Genomic DNA, 14,507 nt, shown 5'->3' with positions numbered 1-14,507 from the left:
ATCATACATTCATTTGGTCCGTTGGTTGAGCCAACAGTAAGTTCATGCCATGTTGAACCGTTTTCGGAAAACTGGTGCGAATCACCTATGAAGACAACAATGCATTGTATAGAGGTAGAATAACTTTGCTCAGCCCCGACTGATGCTACTAGCAGACCAGTCAATTTATTGGGATAGCATTATGTGTTTAGATAGTTGTTCCATGGTGGAAATGAAGCTTCAGAGGTGATCACCGTACAATGTTGTATGGAGTAAAAGTAGAAAACTGTGGGGTGGGCGGCAACGCGGGGCACAACCAACTTTCCGCCGCGGAGCTCCAACTTGAGCTTCTCCATCTCCTCCTCGTCAATGTCCGCCTCGCAAATCCCCAACCTGAACACTCTGCGTCGCGGTGGTGGTCGCGGCCGGTTTCGAAGTCGTGGGGGTGGCCAGCCCGGTGATGCAGGCCACGGGTCTCATGGCGCCAAAGATCGTGTGGTGCAGGGCACCGACAATGACGCCAGCGTCTCCCGCCTCAGCGCCGTGAACCTGGGCTATCTCGATGATGTCTTCGCACCTGCATTGACGCCTCCGGGCATGGAAGTCCGTCGACTTCCCATCATCAATAGAGGTACTTTACCGTCAACAGACTCCGAATTTCTAATTTCTAACCATCATAGGTACCTACGTCCGCACCACCGCCATCGATCGCCTCGTCACCCGCTTTCTGAGCGCCCATCCCTCTCATCCCAAGAAACAGATCATCTCCCTGGGCGCCGGCACCGACTCGCGCATCTTTCGTCTCCTCTCCTCCCCTACGTACGATGCATCGAATCTAGTCTACCACGAGATCGACTTTTCCGTCAACACTTCCGCCAAGATCAAACTCATCCGCGCCGCACCTCTCCTCCAACGCGTTCTTAGCAGCAGCAGCGGCGACGTCGAAATCTCTCCGACCAACGACGCCCTCCACTCGCCCTCCTACCATCTCCACCCCCTCGATCTCCGCAGTTTACCCACCTCACCGGCCCTCCCAGGCCTCGATCCTACTCTCCCTACCCTCCTCCTGTCCGAGTGTTGTCTTATATACCTCACCCCCGGCGAAGCCAGCTCGGTAGTCCGCCACTTCACAGAGACCATTTTCCCGGCGACCACGCCGGTAGGGTTGGTTTTGTATGAGCCCATCCGGCCCGACGACGCATTCGGGCGCACAATGGTGGCAAATTTAGCCACGAGGGGAATTCAGCTGCAGACGTTGCAAGAGTATGCGTCGCTAGAGGCGCAGCGACGGAGGTTACGGGAACTGGGACTGGACAGGGGACAGGCGGCGGCGGATGTGGATTTCATCTGGGAGAGGTGGGTGAATGAGCGGGAGAAGGAGCGGGTGGCAGGGCTGGAGATGTTGGATGAGATGGAGGAGTGGAGGTTACTGGCAAGACATTATTGTGTTGCTTGGGGGTGGAGGGACACCCCTGGTGGAGTGTTTGAGGGATGGGGGGAGATGGAAGGGCAGGAGGAGTAGGAGTAGGTATACAGTAAGAAGTAAGAAGTATGACTGTGTCGTTATGGAGTAGTGTGTGCGTCATACATTATGACAAGCTAGCTAGTTAATTTATTGCACCCAAGTAGTTCCCCAGACTATCATATAATAGATTATATATGAATGAAAATCCACGTTGAGCGCACAGGCCAAGGGGCGAGAAAGAGGAGAGAGTAGACTATGCAGTGGAGTGAAGTGCATGGCAGCTCAAGCTTGCAACGTGCATGCAAACCACCCCAGGACCCCTGTTTATACCAGTATTATTATTGACAATTATTGCCTAAAGTACGTGACAGAGAAACAAGTATTTGCCCAGCAATCAAGCCATTGGTGCAATCAAACATGACCATAGATACGAGCTCTTGAGCAAGCGAGACACAGACTAAACATAGACTATTGCCCAAGCTAGCACCATAGCTCCCGCCTATGAGCCTGTACGATTGGCTTGCTTTCTCGCCCCCTTTTTTTCAACTGCCAAAGTCCGTGCCGGTCAGTGACTGAGACTAGCCCAGAGGCAGAGAGGCACTGACTCGAACGGACTCGAGCACTACTTTGTGACTTATACTGGAATAGGATGCTGATCCGGTCTGGACGGATGCTGATCGTGATGTCTTATCTGGGAGAGGAAGGGAGTGGTTGTGAGTTTGTCCCGTGTCATATTCTGGTAGAGTTGAGCTGCGTTGACAGATGGCAATAATTAAGGATTGAGTTGGATAAACTCAGCAGATATATCATTGTTCACAGCTACGCTCTCTCTCTCTCTTTCTTTACTCCCCTTTTGTGAGTTCTACCACCAAGTATGGATGAATGTCTCAGGGTCCACGGACCCCTTATCCATCCATCAGGAACCGTACGGTAACCTACACTATTCCACTATCCCCGAAGAAGTAATATACGGGGGGAATTCCATGAACTGCCGCGGCGCAAAGGCCGCTGATTGGCGTGACCCCCTGAGCGGGTCATGCCTAATTGGGATCGAAGCTTTAGGGCTATCCCGTTTGGGTAACCCGGGGAGAGCATCACTTTCAGGCTACTAGTCGTAGTAGTCTTTCTCTAGTAGTTTGATGGTGGTGGCAGTGGGTTCCTCGTTTCTCTTTTCTTCTGGGTCTTCCGGCTCTTGTCTCTCTCTTTCTCTTTCTCTTCTTCTTCTCTTTCTTTGCTTCGGTCCAGTCTCTCGTTCTTGTCTTTACTGACCCTAGTCTTTCGTTTCGCGTGGTCTGTCGTGGTGTCATATTCAATTATTCTCTATACTTACCTGCCTATTTGTCTGCTGCCCTATATCTCACAAAACTGACCCATACATATCACATCACTCCACCTTTGGTTACATATACATACAACATACATACATATACACATCTCATACAACAATGAAGGCCACTAGCGCAACGGTGGCTTTCCTAGCCATGACTGCTGTCCAAGCAGCCAAGCACGCCCATGACCATGGCCACCACCGCAGCCATCGCTCGGTGGATGCCCCCGTGGTGAAGAAGAGTTCCTCGTGTCAGTTCCCCTCCGGGGCTGGCTTGATCCCTATCACTCCCCATGAGGTCAATGGTGGATGGGCTATGAGCCCTGACCAGGAGTGCAAGCCTGGTGGATACTGCCCGTATGCTTGTCCGGCTGGCCAGGTCTCTATGCAGTGGGACCCGGAGGCTACTTCGTACACCTACCCCATGTCCATGGTAAGTGGATCACCTAAGACTAGAAACACTCTTGTCGGGCGTGACTGACAAGAATAGAATGGTGGACTGTACTGCGATGAGAACGGCGAGATCCAGAAGCCCTTTCCGGACCGTCCCTACTGCAAGGACGGCACCGGCGTCGTCAGCGCGAAGAACAAGTGCAAGGAGCAGGTGTCTTTCTGCCAGACGGTTCTTCCTGGCAATGAGGCCATGTTGATTCCCACGCTTGTTGAGGAATTGGCTACCCTGGCTGTTCCGGATCTGAGCTACTGGTGTGAGACTGCGGCGCAGTAGGTTTTCCATTACTCTTATTTGTAAGAGGTCATTATACTGACAGTATAGCTTCTATATCAACCCTCCGGGATACAACACCGAGACGGCCTGTGTCTGGGGTACCTCCGCGAACCCCTACGGCAACTGGTCCCCGTATGTTGCTGGCGCCAACACCGACGGCGACGGCAACACCTATGTGAAGCTCGGATGGAACCCGATTTACCTGGAACCGACCACCCCATTCCGCAACGAAGTCCCTGAATTCGGTGTCGAGATCGAGTGCGAGGGAGGCGGCTGCAATGGACTTCCCTGCAAGATCGACCCGTCCGTCAACGGCGTGAACGAGATGACTGGCGACAGCTCGGTGGGTGCCGGCGGTGCCACCTTCTGTGTGGTGACGGTGCCCAAGGGCGGCAAGGCCAATGTCGTTGTCTTCGACAAGGAAGGCGATTCGGCCAGCGTGCCGGTGTCCAGCAGCAGTGTAAGCAGCGTCGTCGTGAGCAGCAGCGCCAGCTCCAGCAGCACTTCGACCAGCAGCATCGTCCCTACTACTAGCAGCACGTCGACGGTTATCAGCACCAGCTCCAGCACTACCAGCAGCACTTCGACCCCGACCCCATCTAGCACTACTACCTCCAGCTCCACGCTCAGCTCCAGCTCCACCATCAGCACCACCAGCTCCAGCAGCATCACCCCCCGGCCTACCCCCAGCTGGACGCCCTCATCCAGCTGGAAGGTCAGCTCCAGCGCAGCAATGAACTGGACCGCTAGCTACACGTACAAGCCCCATGCGATGGTGGAGACAGGCTCCTCGCACGCGAATCCTGTCGCTGCTGCTGCTGTTGCCAGTGGTTCAAGCCAGACAACTGGAACTGCTCAAGCAACACCGTCGGCAGCTGTGACGGATGGCGCTGCTGTTGGTAGTGCAGTGTCCAAACTGAGTCTGATTGTGGCGGTCCTTGGAGCGATTGTAATGGTCTAGACTGAGACCAGACCATATTGACTAACAAACCATAAATGGTTGCATACTCACCATCATTTTTCTTGGTTCACTTCTGATGGGCACCTTTTTCACACTATACTTTATACCCTTATGATTGACGTTCTTGTACATGCTTGGTTGATGAGCATTTATTGATAATGTTTACTGTTAATATAGTCATTAATCTGTAATCAAGTGCCATATGCCACTTAGCATGATCATAGGGTAGAGGATAGAACAGCCCGCATTCACTAGTACGAGCTTCCATTGAACAGTTAAATTCCATATATCTGAGTAAGTAGCAGTGCAGTTAACAAGAATGTCCAGATAAGTCAAAAGAAACAACTCAATACCCACAAGCGAAGTGGAGTAATGTTTAACTGGATAAGTAGAAAGAGAAAGATGTACGGAGTTAGTAGCCTGTGTCAATGCCAAAGCGGGAAGCCAATCGGCCCACCTCCACCTCCACCTGCACTGCCTAACATCATCGTCATCTCACCACCTCCCTCTACCACTCACACTCCTACACTCACCACCACACCCACAATAACAACCACCAAAATGCCTCCCTCACCACAAACAGTACGCTCTCCTTCCTTACCCCCCCATCCCGTTCCTCCCTTCAATCCACTACCATCCTCATCTCCCTTCCCCCCCGCACCCCTCCACCCCAACCTACCCCCCTCCAATCCTCTAACTCCCCCTCCAGGCAAAACTAACCAGCACCCTCCACCTCCTAATCCCACGCCTCCGTCTCCTCCAAAAAAAAGACACCGCCAGCTCCGTCGTCCAGCGTCGAGACCTCTCCACCCTGCTAGCCGAGAACCGCTCCACGAGCGCCCGCATCCGCGTCGAGAATGTAATCGCGACCGACACCGCCGTCGAAGTAATGGAGATGGTAGAACTCTACTGCGAACTACTTCTCGCGCGGGCGAATCTCCTCGATCAATCTGCCTTTGGGGAGAAGGGCGCGCGCGCGCGGAGTAGAGCGCGAGGGGAGGCGCAACGCCATCTTTCTTCCACATCCTCATCTACTTCGTCGTCATCTAAAGGTGCAGAGGGGAAAAGCTCAGGGTTCTCGTTTTGGGGGTTTGGGCGGAAACAACAACCACAACCACAACAAACTACATCACAAACAGCAGAAGCAGCAGAACAAGCAAGAGCCGAAAGCGGCGGGGAAGCAGTGGAAAAAGAAGGCTACATCGACCCCGCGCTCGACGAAGCCGCGGCAGTGATATTCTACTCGTATGCGCGGTTCCCGCACGATATCCGGGAAATGACGATCCTGCGGGGATTACTTTCCGATCGATGGGGGAAGGATTTCATGATGCTGGCGCAGGAGAATAAGCTGGAGGAGGTGAAGGTTCCGGAACGGTTGGTGAGGGGGTTGAGGGTGAAGCCGCCTTCGGAGGAGTTGGTGGAGAGTTATCTTGTGGAAATTGCGAGGGCGTATGGGGTTACGTGGCCGGATGGGTCTGTTGCTTCGCCGGAGGGGGATGTGCCGAGTTTTCTGGAGGATGAGGATAGGAATGATGGTGGTGGGGGGGATGGTGATGATGGGGATGTGAAGTTGCCGTCTACCCCGAGGAAGATCGGTCAGTCTGGTGATAGTGAGAATGACGTGCGACGGGCATCCGAGACAATGGAGTTGAATAAGGCGACGCCGCCGCGGGGGCTATATTCCGAGGGGAAGAGTCCGGTGAGTGTGGCGCCGCCGGGGCCGAGGGTGGATAATTTGAATCCCAAGGTCAAGGTGCCTGGGGAGGAGGATGTGTCTAAAGAGGCAAGGCAGTCGAAGCCGGTGAAGAGTGATATACCCGAGTTGGATGAGTTGACGAGACGATTTGCGGCGTTGAGACGGTGACATGCACATTCCCTCTACACTCACTACATTAACAGTTACGATGTTATGATGATAAGCACGAGCAAAACTTCTATTAGATGCATGCATGCATCCATCTATCTATCCTCTCCGTTCTCTCTTTTGTCATCCAATGCATAATGTAACAACAGGTATAATATATCAACAGCAACCGCTGAACCATCCCAAACCAGATCAAAATCCAAAGCACACGACCGGACACCGCTATGCAATGGGTCCATTATATATATGTACAAGAAGCAACTCTAACGCCTGTGCAGTGATATGAGAAAATAAAAAAAGCAAGACTTAGTCCCGCTCTTCTTCCTCACCGGGGAGGAAGACTTCATGTCCGGAACCTTCGTAGACAAAGATGGCTGCGACGCAGCCGAACACCGACACCAATGCAATCAGCCACCACGCGAACCCGACCATGCCCATCTCCAGACCGTAGCCGTACCACGATCCGGAAAAGATCGGTCCAATGGTACGGAACGCCGAGGACACGGACTGGCCGATGCCGTGGATGGTGCCGAGCACGGACGGGTGCGGAGAGCAGTTGTTCAGGAGAATGATAGAGGTGGGAAGAGTAAAGGTTCGTGCGGTCACTTGCAGGAACAAGACCACAATGATGGAGAACCACACCCATCCGCCGTTGGCCTGGCCCGGCGGAGGTGCGGATGACGGAGCAAGAGCAATGTATGGCGCGAATGCGTACGCCAGAGGGAAGAGGGTCAAGAAGTACTGGTAACTCTTGGCCGTGCCCAAACGGTTGTTGATGCTGGGGTAAATGGTGAACTGGAGAAGCATGCCAATCACACCGAGAATGGCGGTAGCGAAACCAACACTTTGCGGCAGCATGCCCAGACCGCCAGTGAAGATGAAGGGCAGTCTCTGCACCGGACTGGCCGGGTCGTTGGCATCATAACGCGGGGTAGAGAGGAAAAGCAGCCAGAGGTTGTTGAAAGCACCCATCTGAAAGTCGAAGAAGGCCTGCGCCAACAGCGTGCACAGCACGTTCTTGGTCCAGATCCGACGGAAAGGCAAGGTGCGAGCCTGACGGCTTGCCTTGGTCGCCTTCTCTTCCATCTCGTAACTTTCGGCCGGGTCTCTGCGGTTCAGCAGAGGACCAGCCTCGTCGTAGTCCGCGAACGGCAGTCTCTGGTACAGCGGAGAGTTCGAGGGAACGACTGCCCGGATGCCGCGAGCGAAGATGCGCATCGAGAACACGCCCAGACCAGGCTTGCCCTTGCAAGCTTCCAGAGTCTGTGCAGTCAGTCAGCGGTGCGCATAGCAGATTTCAACAGAAAACATACCTCTTCAAGACCGATGGCGACACAGACCGCAGCAAATGTCAGGAAAATGCAATTCGCCAGCATGGGCAGCGCATACGGGTAGCGAACGAGCCATTGCACACCGTCGGCGCCGCCGAAAGAAGAATCAGGACCGAAGAGTCGAGGATACGCCTTGACCGGATCAGCCAGCATACCACCCATCACTAAAAGAAATTAGCTGTAGCCACATACATCACAGCAGAGTACCTACCAGGTCCGAACAGCGCGGCGACGTTGAACCCGATAGGCAGGATCAGGAACGCGCGCGAGTGGTATTTCTTCTCCTTGACATTCTCCGCGATCATGGTCCGAATAATACCCACTGTTCCGTTGATAGCACCGCCAAACGAACGCCAGAACACGGCCTGCGCGAACGACGTCGAAAAGGCAACACCCAGACAGGACAGCGCGGTACCAATAAGACCAACCAGCAAAACAAACTTCCGACCACCCCATTCTGCATCGGCGACACGGCCCCAAGGGATAGCTGTTGCAAACTGCGCGGCGGTAAAGGCACCCTGGAGGATACCGGCCTGGGTGGAGACATCGGCGTCGGAGAGGTTCTCATCGAAGGATTTCAGTTGGTAGAACATGTATGCCTGCAGGGAGGCAATCTGGAGGAAGTCGAAGACACGACAGAGACCCAACAGGGCCAACTGCCCTTTGCGCGGAAGGGACATCCATGTAACCGGTGCTGGACGAGGCCGGGGAGCCGACGAGTCGGCCAGTTCTTGAGGTTGTAGGAGAGACATTTGTGGCTGGCTGTAGGAATGGGAGCGACTGCGAGCGTGTCCAGGACCCCAGTCGAAGGAAGTGTTCCTCACGGCCATGTTGGAGTGAGAGCGATTATCGTCGTAATCGTCGTCGTAGCGGCCGGAAGAGCCCTCAGAGACGTCAGCTAACGAGATGTTGGATTCTCGGCGACGACGTTGTTGAGAAGAGGTAAAGTCCGCGGGGTCGGGTTCGCCGCCTTGATCGTGACCGGATGTCCAGGAAGTGGCTCGGGTATGACGAGCATTCCGGCTCTTAGAGGCTTGGGCGAAGGAGGAGGAGGTGGCCGAGAGGGGGTTGGGAGTGGCCGCTGGAGTAGAGATGGCCGAGGAAGGGGTGGTGGAGGAGAGCGATAAAGAGGGTAGCGACGGACGCCCGGCGGTTCCTTGAGAGCCGGATTTTGGCGCAGGCATTGGAGAGTTACCTTTTGGGGGGGCGGCGAATGATGATAGGGCAGCCCACGGTACTGGAGAAGAACAAGAAGGAAGGGAGGGGCCGGACCGGGGCTTGATGGTTTGGTTTAGGTCAGGTCAGATCGGGATCCACGAAAAGAGAAGAAGCGAGAATGAGAGACTGAGAGTAGGAAGTAAGAGAGAGAGAAAGAGAGAAGGAGAAAGGAATGGAAAGGGAAGATCGTGAAAAGAGAGAGAGAGAGAAGACTAAACAGAGAAGACCATCAGGAGAACTGCCGTACTCAGTAAGAACTGGGAATTACAACTTACTGGATGTACTGAACAACTGATTGTTACTGAATGGAAATTAATGAAGTATACGCCCAAAGGGGAAATAACTCGTGAAACTAAAATAAGCCGAATAAATTAAAAATCGATTTAAATAAAAAACCAATTTTTTTTAAAAAAAATCATTTTTATTCTTCATTCGGATCGGCAACGAATCCCCGAGCTTGCGACGACTCTTTCGTCGGTTCTCCACCTCAACTCGTCCGTTCCTTCCTCGTCCGGCCTTTTGGCGTCTTGGCATCCATTCTATCTCCCCCCCGTTGAATTTTCCTCTTTTCTTTTTTGGCACTTTTGTTTCGAGTTTCGACACAATTGATACTGTACCCACTCTCTCTTCCTCTTTCTACAAAGTAACTAGATAGGACTAGGATGATACTTCCACTTATCTCTTCCCCGGCTAAACAGACCCTCACCAGCGTCTCATCCAGACGACCTGAAATCTTTTCCCTCCCGTTCCGTTCCCTTGAAACAAAAACCCCCAATCCATGCGTCTTTTAGAAAGTGTCTACGTAGCATCAATTCCGACCTCTCCGCTAGTTGATGTGCATGGGGCAGGTGAAAGCTTTTTTTTGTCTGTCTAAACGAAGTTATGCAGGCTGCGTCAGACGTCAGAGATCAAAGCCTTCAGTTCAGACGTACGCAATTCGATGCGTAAATAAAAGTAGTAGCGAGTGACGGAAGTGACATGCAGTTTCGGTTGTTGGTTCGGGGCTGCGTCCGCACGAGTCAGTTTTTCTTTCCTGTCAGCTAACTAAGTTGAGCTACTAACTTTGTACTCGTTATCGGCGTCATCCATTTCTATGGCTCGTTGCCGCTTTGCTCGGCTTTGCGTATGTATGTATGTATGTACCGTCAGCCGATGACCGTCCCGTGTATTAGCCGCTGTATGGTATGGTTCCAAGGTTCCAAGGAGATGGATCGTATGTTTGAATTGGAAGAAAGGGAAGAACTTCTTGTTTATACATATTTAATCTTTATCTTTATATTCATTTATAAGCACATCAATAATCACACTTATTATAATGTGCATCTATCTATCGCACATATTGTCCTTCCGCTCGCCAGGATGGACTCCGTTGTTCTGCCAACGGAAAATACCGCGGTGGCTCCTGTGACTTCGTCCAGCGCCGCCAATGCCACCACGGCGTCTCCTCCGATTCCGTCCAGGGCTTGGACCTCTCGATCCTATCGACACTCTCCGTCGATGCCCTCTCCTTCACCCGGCTAAATTGCTGTTGGCGCCGGTATATCCGCATGATCGTATAGATGGCCACGATGGTAACGACAAAGCCGAAGACCGGGGCGATCCATCCCACGTTGTTATCTAAATTGCGATAGTCAGCGGGGTTATACTTCCTGCCGTCAGCGGGAGTCTGCTTACCATAAACATTCTTCAAATTGCCGGACCCGCTCTCGCTCTCATCATCATCATCTCCGGTCTGACCCCAATCGAAGTGTGCATCAGGGTGATCAGGATCGACCCAAGGAACGGTGTTAATTCCAGCCGGGGGAATGGCAGGTCCAGCGCCCTCCTCGCCGGGCATTCCATACGTCTGCGCATTCTCACATGACTCCCGGCCACAGTAGCCCTGGAGATCGGGCGACGGCGTGAAGGTGAACATGCTGCGCGACTTGCCCAGAACCTTGCCCTCCACATCCACCGCCTCCGCGTAGGTCCAGCGGTAGAAGTGCGGTGCCGAGTAGCTCGTTTCGAATCCTCTCTTTTCGGTCTGCTTGATGAGCATATACGGGCCAGTGGAGTTGGTCGCGCCGTAGAACCGCCAGTACTTCACACGCGTAGCTCCGTTCCAGCTGACGTAGAACGTCGTCGGAGAGAAGGTGTCGGTAGATTGCGAGTACGTCCAGAGAGCCGGCACGTCGGTAGGCATCCCATCCCATTCGAACTTTTGCGCCCGGTAGTTCATGATGCGATCCTTGTCGATATAACCCCAGAGCAGCACGTTGCCTTCTTCGTCATGTTCCGAAACATAAGCGTTGTTACCCCACCCAATGAATACATTCTTGTTCGGAAGCACTTGCATATTACCCTGGCTGGAGCTGATCATGGTCTTGCCGGGAGGAGAGTAGTCGTGCAGCTGAGTGGCGGTGTTATCTTGGTGATCGATCAAGATGATCATACCCGAGGAGAAGTCGTGGGTGCGGTTGAACCCATTGTACCCGTTGTTGTACAGAGACAGCAGAGTGTGGGTGGAGTTTTCACCAAGCCACCGCGCGTCGTGCTGCTGCGAGAAACTGAAGTTGATGTTCTTAAACGTCGGATGCGCTCCATGCAACCGCCAGATGATTGATCCATCCTTGCCGGAGATCTTGTAGATTGCGCACGTGTGGCGCGAAGAGATCAAATAATCGCCGTCGGCGTTCTTGTCGATCGAGTTGATATGGAAGTAATCCCAGGGCGAGCGCGGGTCCAGCCCAGTGCCCGAAGTATCAGTGTGACTCGGCCAGGTGTAGGCATCCGAAGGGTCGACGTGGTCGAGGGACTTCCACTCGAACAGAACTTCGTTGGTCTCCACATCCACCTCCTGGAAGATACTCTCCATCACCCATCCCATGCCGGATTTCACGTTCCACGTGGACATGTCGAACTGTCGCTGCTGGTAGACCGTCATCAAGGCAGTCTTGCCGTCATTGATAGGCATGAATTCGTGCATATCGCTGGATGCCATGCCGCCTCCGGGAACCACGGTTCGGACGATGCGATAGTGGTCATCCATGATGACTCCATGACCTCGACAATACCCATTCTGTTGAACACCCTGAAAGAAACACAAGTGATCCTTTCCCTTGTATTTGCAAACGTGCATGCCGTGGGCATTTCCGGGGCCCGAGTTACCCCAGCCGCTCCAGACTAGGTTCTATAACATGGTCAACACCATACAATACACTCGGGCGGGAATATCAGAAGCATACCCCCTCATCATCATAGATATACGGGCCGGAATTGGACGCTTCGTACGGGCCGACAAAGATGTAACCCGGGCTTAGCTTGTCGGGAACTCTATGTTCCAAAGTAAGGACTGGAGGATAGAGATCGGGTCGCTGCAGGTGGACGTCGAGACAAGGTTAGCGATCCGGGTGGCGAACATCTTGGCTACTATTGCGTGCAAGCAGCTGCGATAACGCTAAAGCAGGCGCAACTCACAGATTTGAAGACCGAATCGATCTCTGCGACGACAGTGTGAAGGCATGCGAATAATAATAGCGCCACACAGGCGACTATGGAGGACGGAGCCGATCCCCCGGCGATATGAGTGAAGGCCACCATGGATTCTTTACATCACTTGCTCGGAGTGAGCTCGGAAGTTGATAGGAAGATCGAATGAGCGAGAGGGAAACAGAGAAAAAGGAATGTCGATGAAAGATGAAAAACAGATGCAGATGGCGAGAAAATCCCACAGTCAATGCAGGGCCACCTGATCGGGGTGTCAAGGTATGTACCGAAGTATGTATACAGGGATGAAAGAATGGGGGAAGGTCGGGGGGGAGTAGGGGAAGGGATCAGCGGTTGATGATATAAAGGGAGGAAGAGAGGGCGAGAGGGAGAGAGAGAGATAGTAGAGGAGACGAAAGCGGCGAAACAAGGACCACAGGACGCTCTCGACTTTCTTCCTCTCCTTCTGTTTGAATCCTCTTTTTTTCCCCTCTGGTCTGCTTTTTTTGCCCGCAAACCGCCGGGGATAACGTTTGGCAATCCTGCTTTATGCTTCAGGCTGGCCACAGTTCGTTACACCCGATTTCCTCGTTTCGTCGGTGGAGTCATGCCAAGCCCGGCCAACGTACGATGACACCCAATGTGGATTAGCCATGGTGAGCCGGAGTTCTGGAAATGTAGTGGCTACAAACCGTCATTGGTTGATCGGGGCGGGGACAGGATAAAGATCCCCACCCCAATCTGGCACTGGCTGTTCATGTTTATTGCAGTCGTGCAGCAGCAGGGATTGAAATCTCCATACCTCAGACGCAAAGGCACAGTTGGCATGGCATACAGAGGCAGCAGCGTGTGTTGGTCCATACCGACATATGACAGATAATGATACGGTCTGTCAGAGAAAGATGTGTTCCAAGGTATAGTATAGTGATAGCAAGATAAGTACAGTTGTGAATTTCCACAACTCTAATCGTCATCACGTTGCGCAAAGATAGGCGATCTTTGTGGCGCATTTGGCACCTGCCTCGTAAGTTGGAGAATTGTCTATCCTAATGCTTAGTTCGGGCACTTATTTCCAGAACACGTTGAAGTACTACGTAGACATGACCTCCTGACCATCCTCATTTTATCTCTATGAATAGAGCCTTCCATCTACAGCAACATTGCCCATTCTGTATATCAGCAGCATCGCATTCAAGTACTCCAACGAATCCAAAAGATAATAATGAATATCACACCACAACAGCAAGCAGAAAAATCGGCGCCATGAAAGGTATAAAAAGCAAAGAGTTGAACCCCCATCTACTTTGTCCTCAGCGCACAGCTACGGCGTAGACTACCATCTTGCGGAGAGAGAGAACATACGTACCCCCTCCACGTAGTGCCTCCCCCAACCCCCATCTAGTCTAATCCACGCCAGTCCTCACATCCCAACTAGCACAAATCACAGCACCAATTGAACCACCGTTCCAGCTAGCTAGCTAATAAAAGCAGCCGCCACTAGATAATTAGATCCTTCCTTGAACCCTTTCAAATAACACCACTAATTACTCTGACTACTATCCCAGCGGGGATTAAGGATAACTGGAGATAAAGATAGATACACAACACAGACACACACACACGTAACCCATTACCGGGGGGTATATTTACATCCGTACGGACCCGGTAAACCATGGAACCAACAACCCCCAAAGCAAATTGGGTGTGTTTCGTTAACGCCGAACTTAACGCCCAATCAGGAATAGTCGCCACGACTGCCACAGGCAAAATTTCATGGATTTCATGTTCAGGCTAGACCAAGGGGAACTGAACTGAGAAGAAGGGGGGGGACCCATGCCGACGCCACGTCACGCCACGGTTGTGGTTGGAGCAGGAGAAAGAGAAAACTGGTGGAGTTGCGAGGAAGGAGACTTCTCCACTCTTTTAGTTTGATTGATTGATTAGTTGATGGGCTGGGCCTTTCACTAGCTAGGTACCTTTCTAGTCGAAGTAGGTAAATTATTTGCCGGGCCGGAATTGCAGTACTAGTCAGGGCTCCCGGCTGTGGTAGGGGATAGGATTCTTGATCACCTATTTTGTAGATAGTTGTTGTTTGTAGAGTTTTATTGTTGAAGGTAGATAAGTACATAGTAGTTATGCATGTGGTTGAGAATGTCATGGCTGGCTGTAT

The 14,507-nt window shown here is 52.5% G+C and overlaps 5 protein-coding genes across 5 annotated transcripts; 3 read left to right on the top strand and 2 right to left on the bottom strand.

The window, feature by feature from the left end:
* Positions 1-348: 348 nt before the first annotated feature.
* ppm1 (protein C-terminal leucine carboxyl O-methyltransferase ppm1) lies at positions 349-1,501 on the top strand (the record flags this gene model as incomplete). The annotated part of the gene is made up of 2 exons (XM_035503650.1): positions 349-610; positions 660-1,501. 2 exons carry the CDS (start codon positions 349-351, stop codon positions 1,499-1,501), a joined length of 1,104 nt encoding a protein of 367 aa, XP_035359543.1.
* A 1,388-nt stretch (positions 1,502-2,889) lies between these two features.
* On the top strand, positions 2,890-4,459 carry AtWU_08541 (SUN domain-containing protein; the record flags this gene model as incomplete). The annotated part of the gene is made up of 3 exons (XM_035503649.1): positions 2,890-3,204; positions 3,262-3,494; positions 3,547-4,459. The coding sequence occupies 3 exons, from the start codon at positions 2,890-2,892 to the stop codon at positions 4,457-4,459; spliced, it is 1,461 nt and encodes a 486-aa protein (XP_035359542.1).
* A 561-nt stretch (positions 4,460-5,020) lies between these two features.
* AtWU_08540 (DUF292 domain protein) lies at positions 5,021-6,323 on the top strand (the record flags this gene model as incomplete). The annotated part of the gene is made up of 2 exons (XM_035503648.1): positions 5,021-5,041; positions 5,169-6,323. 2 exons carry the CDS (start codon positions 5,021-5,023, stop codon positions 6,321-6,323), a joined length of 1,176 nt encoding a protein of 391 aa, XP_035359541.1.
* A 306-nt stretch (positions 6,324-6,629) lies between these two features.
* Positions 6,630-8,838, bottom strand: AtWU_08539 (putative MFS transporter; the record flags this gene model as incomplete). The annotated part of the gene is made up of 3 exons (XM_035503647.1): positions 6,630-7,586; positions 7,637-7,818; positions 7,866-8,838. 3 exons carry the CDS (start codon positions 8,836-8,838, stop codon positions 6,630-6,632), a joined length of 2,112 nt encoding a protein of 703 aa, XP_035359540.1.
* A 1,361-nt stretch (positions 8,839-10,199) lies between these two features.
* Positions 10,200-12,272, bottom strand: AtWU_08538 (arylsulfotransferase family protein; the record flags this gene model as incomplete). The annotated part of the gene is made up of 4 exons (XM_035503646.1): positions 10,200-10,489; positions 10,547-12,041; positions 12,097-12,184; positions 12,238-12,272. The coding sequence occupies 4 exons, from the start codon at positions 12,270-12,272 to the stop codon at positions 10,200-10,202; spliced, it is 1,908 nt and encodes a 635-aa protein (XP_035359539.1).
* Between the last annotated feature and the right edge of the window lie 2,235 nt (positions 12,273-14,507).

The sequence above is a fragment of the Aspergillus tubingensis genome, assembly GCF_013340325.1.
Source record: "Aspergillus tubingensis WU-2223L DNA, scaffold_9, whole genome shotgun sequence".
NCBI lineage: Eukaryota > Fungi > Ascomycota > Eurotiomycetes > Eurotiales > Aspergillaceae > Aspergillus > Aspergillus tubingensis.
This window is presented reverse-complemented; position numbering and strand designations above follow the sequence as displayed.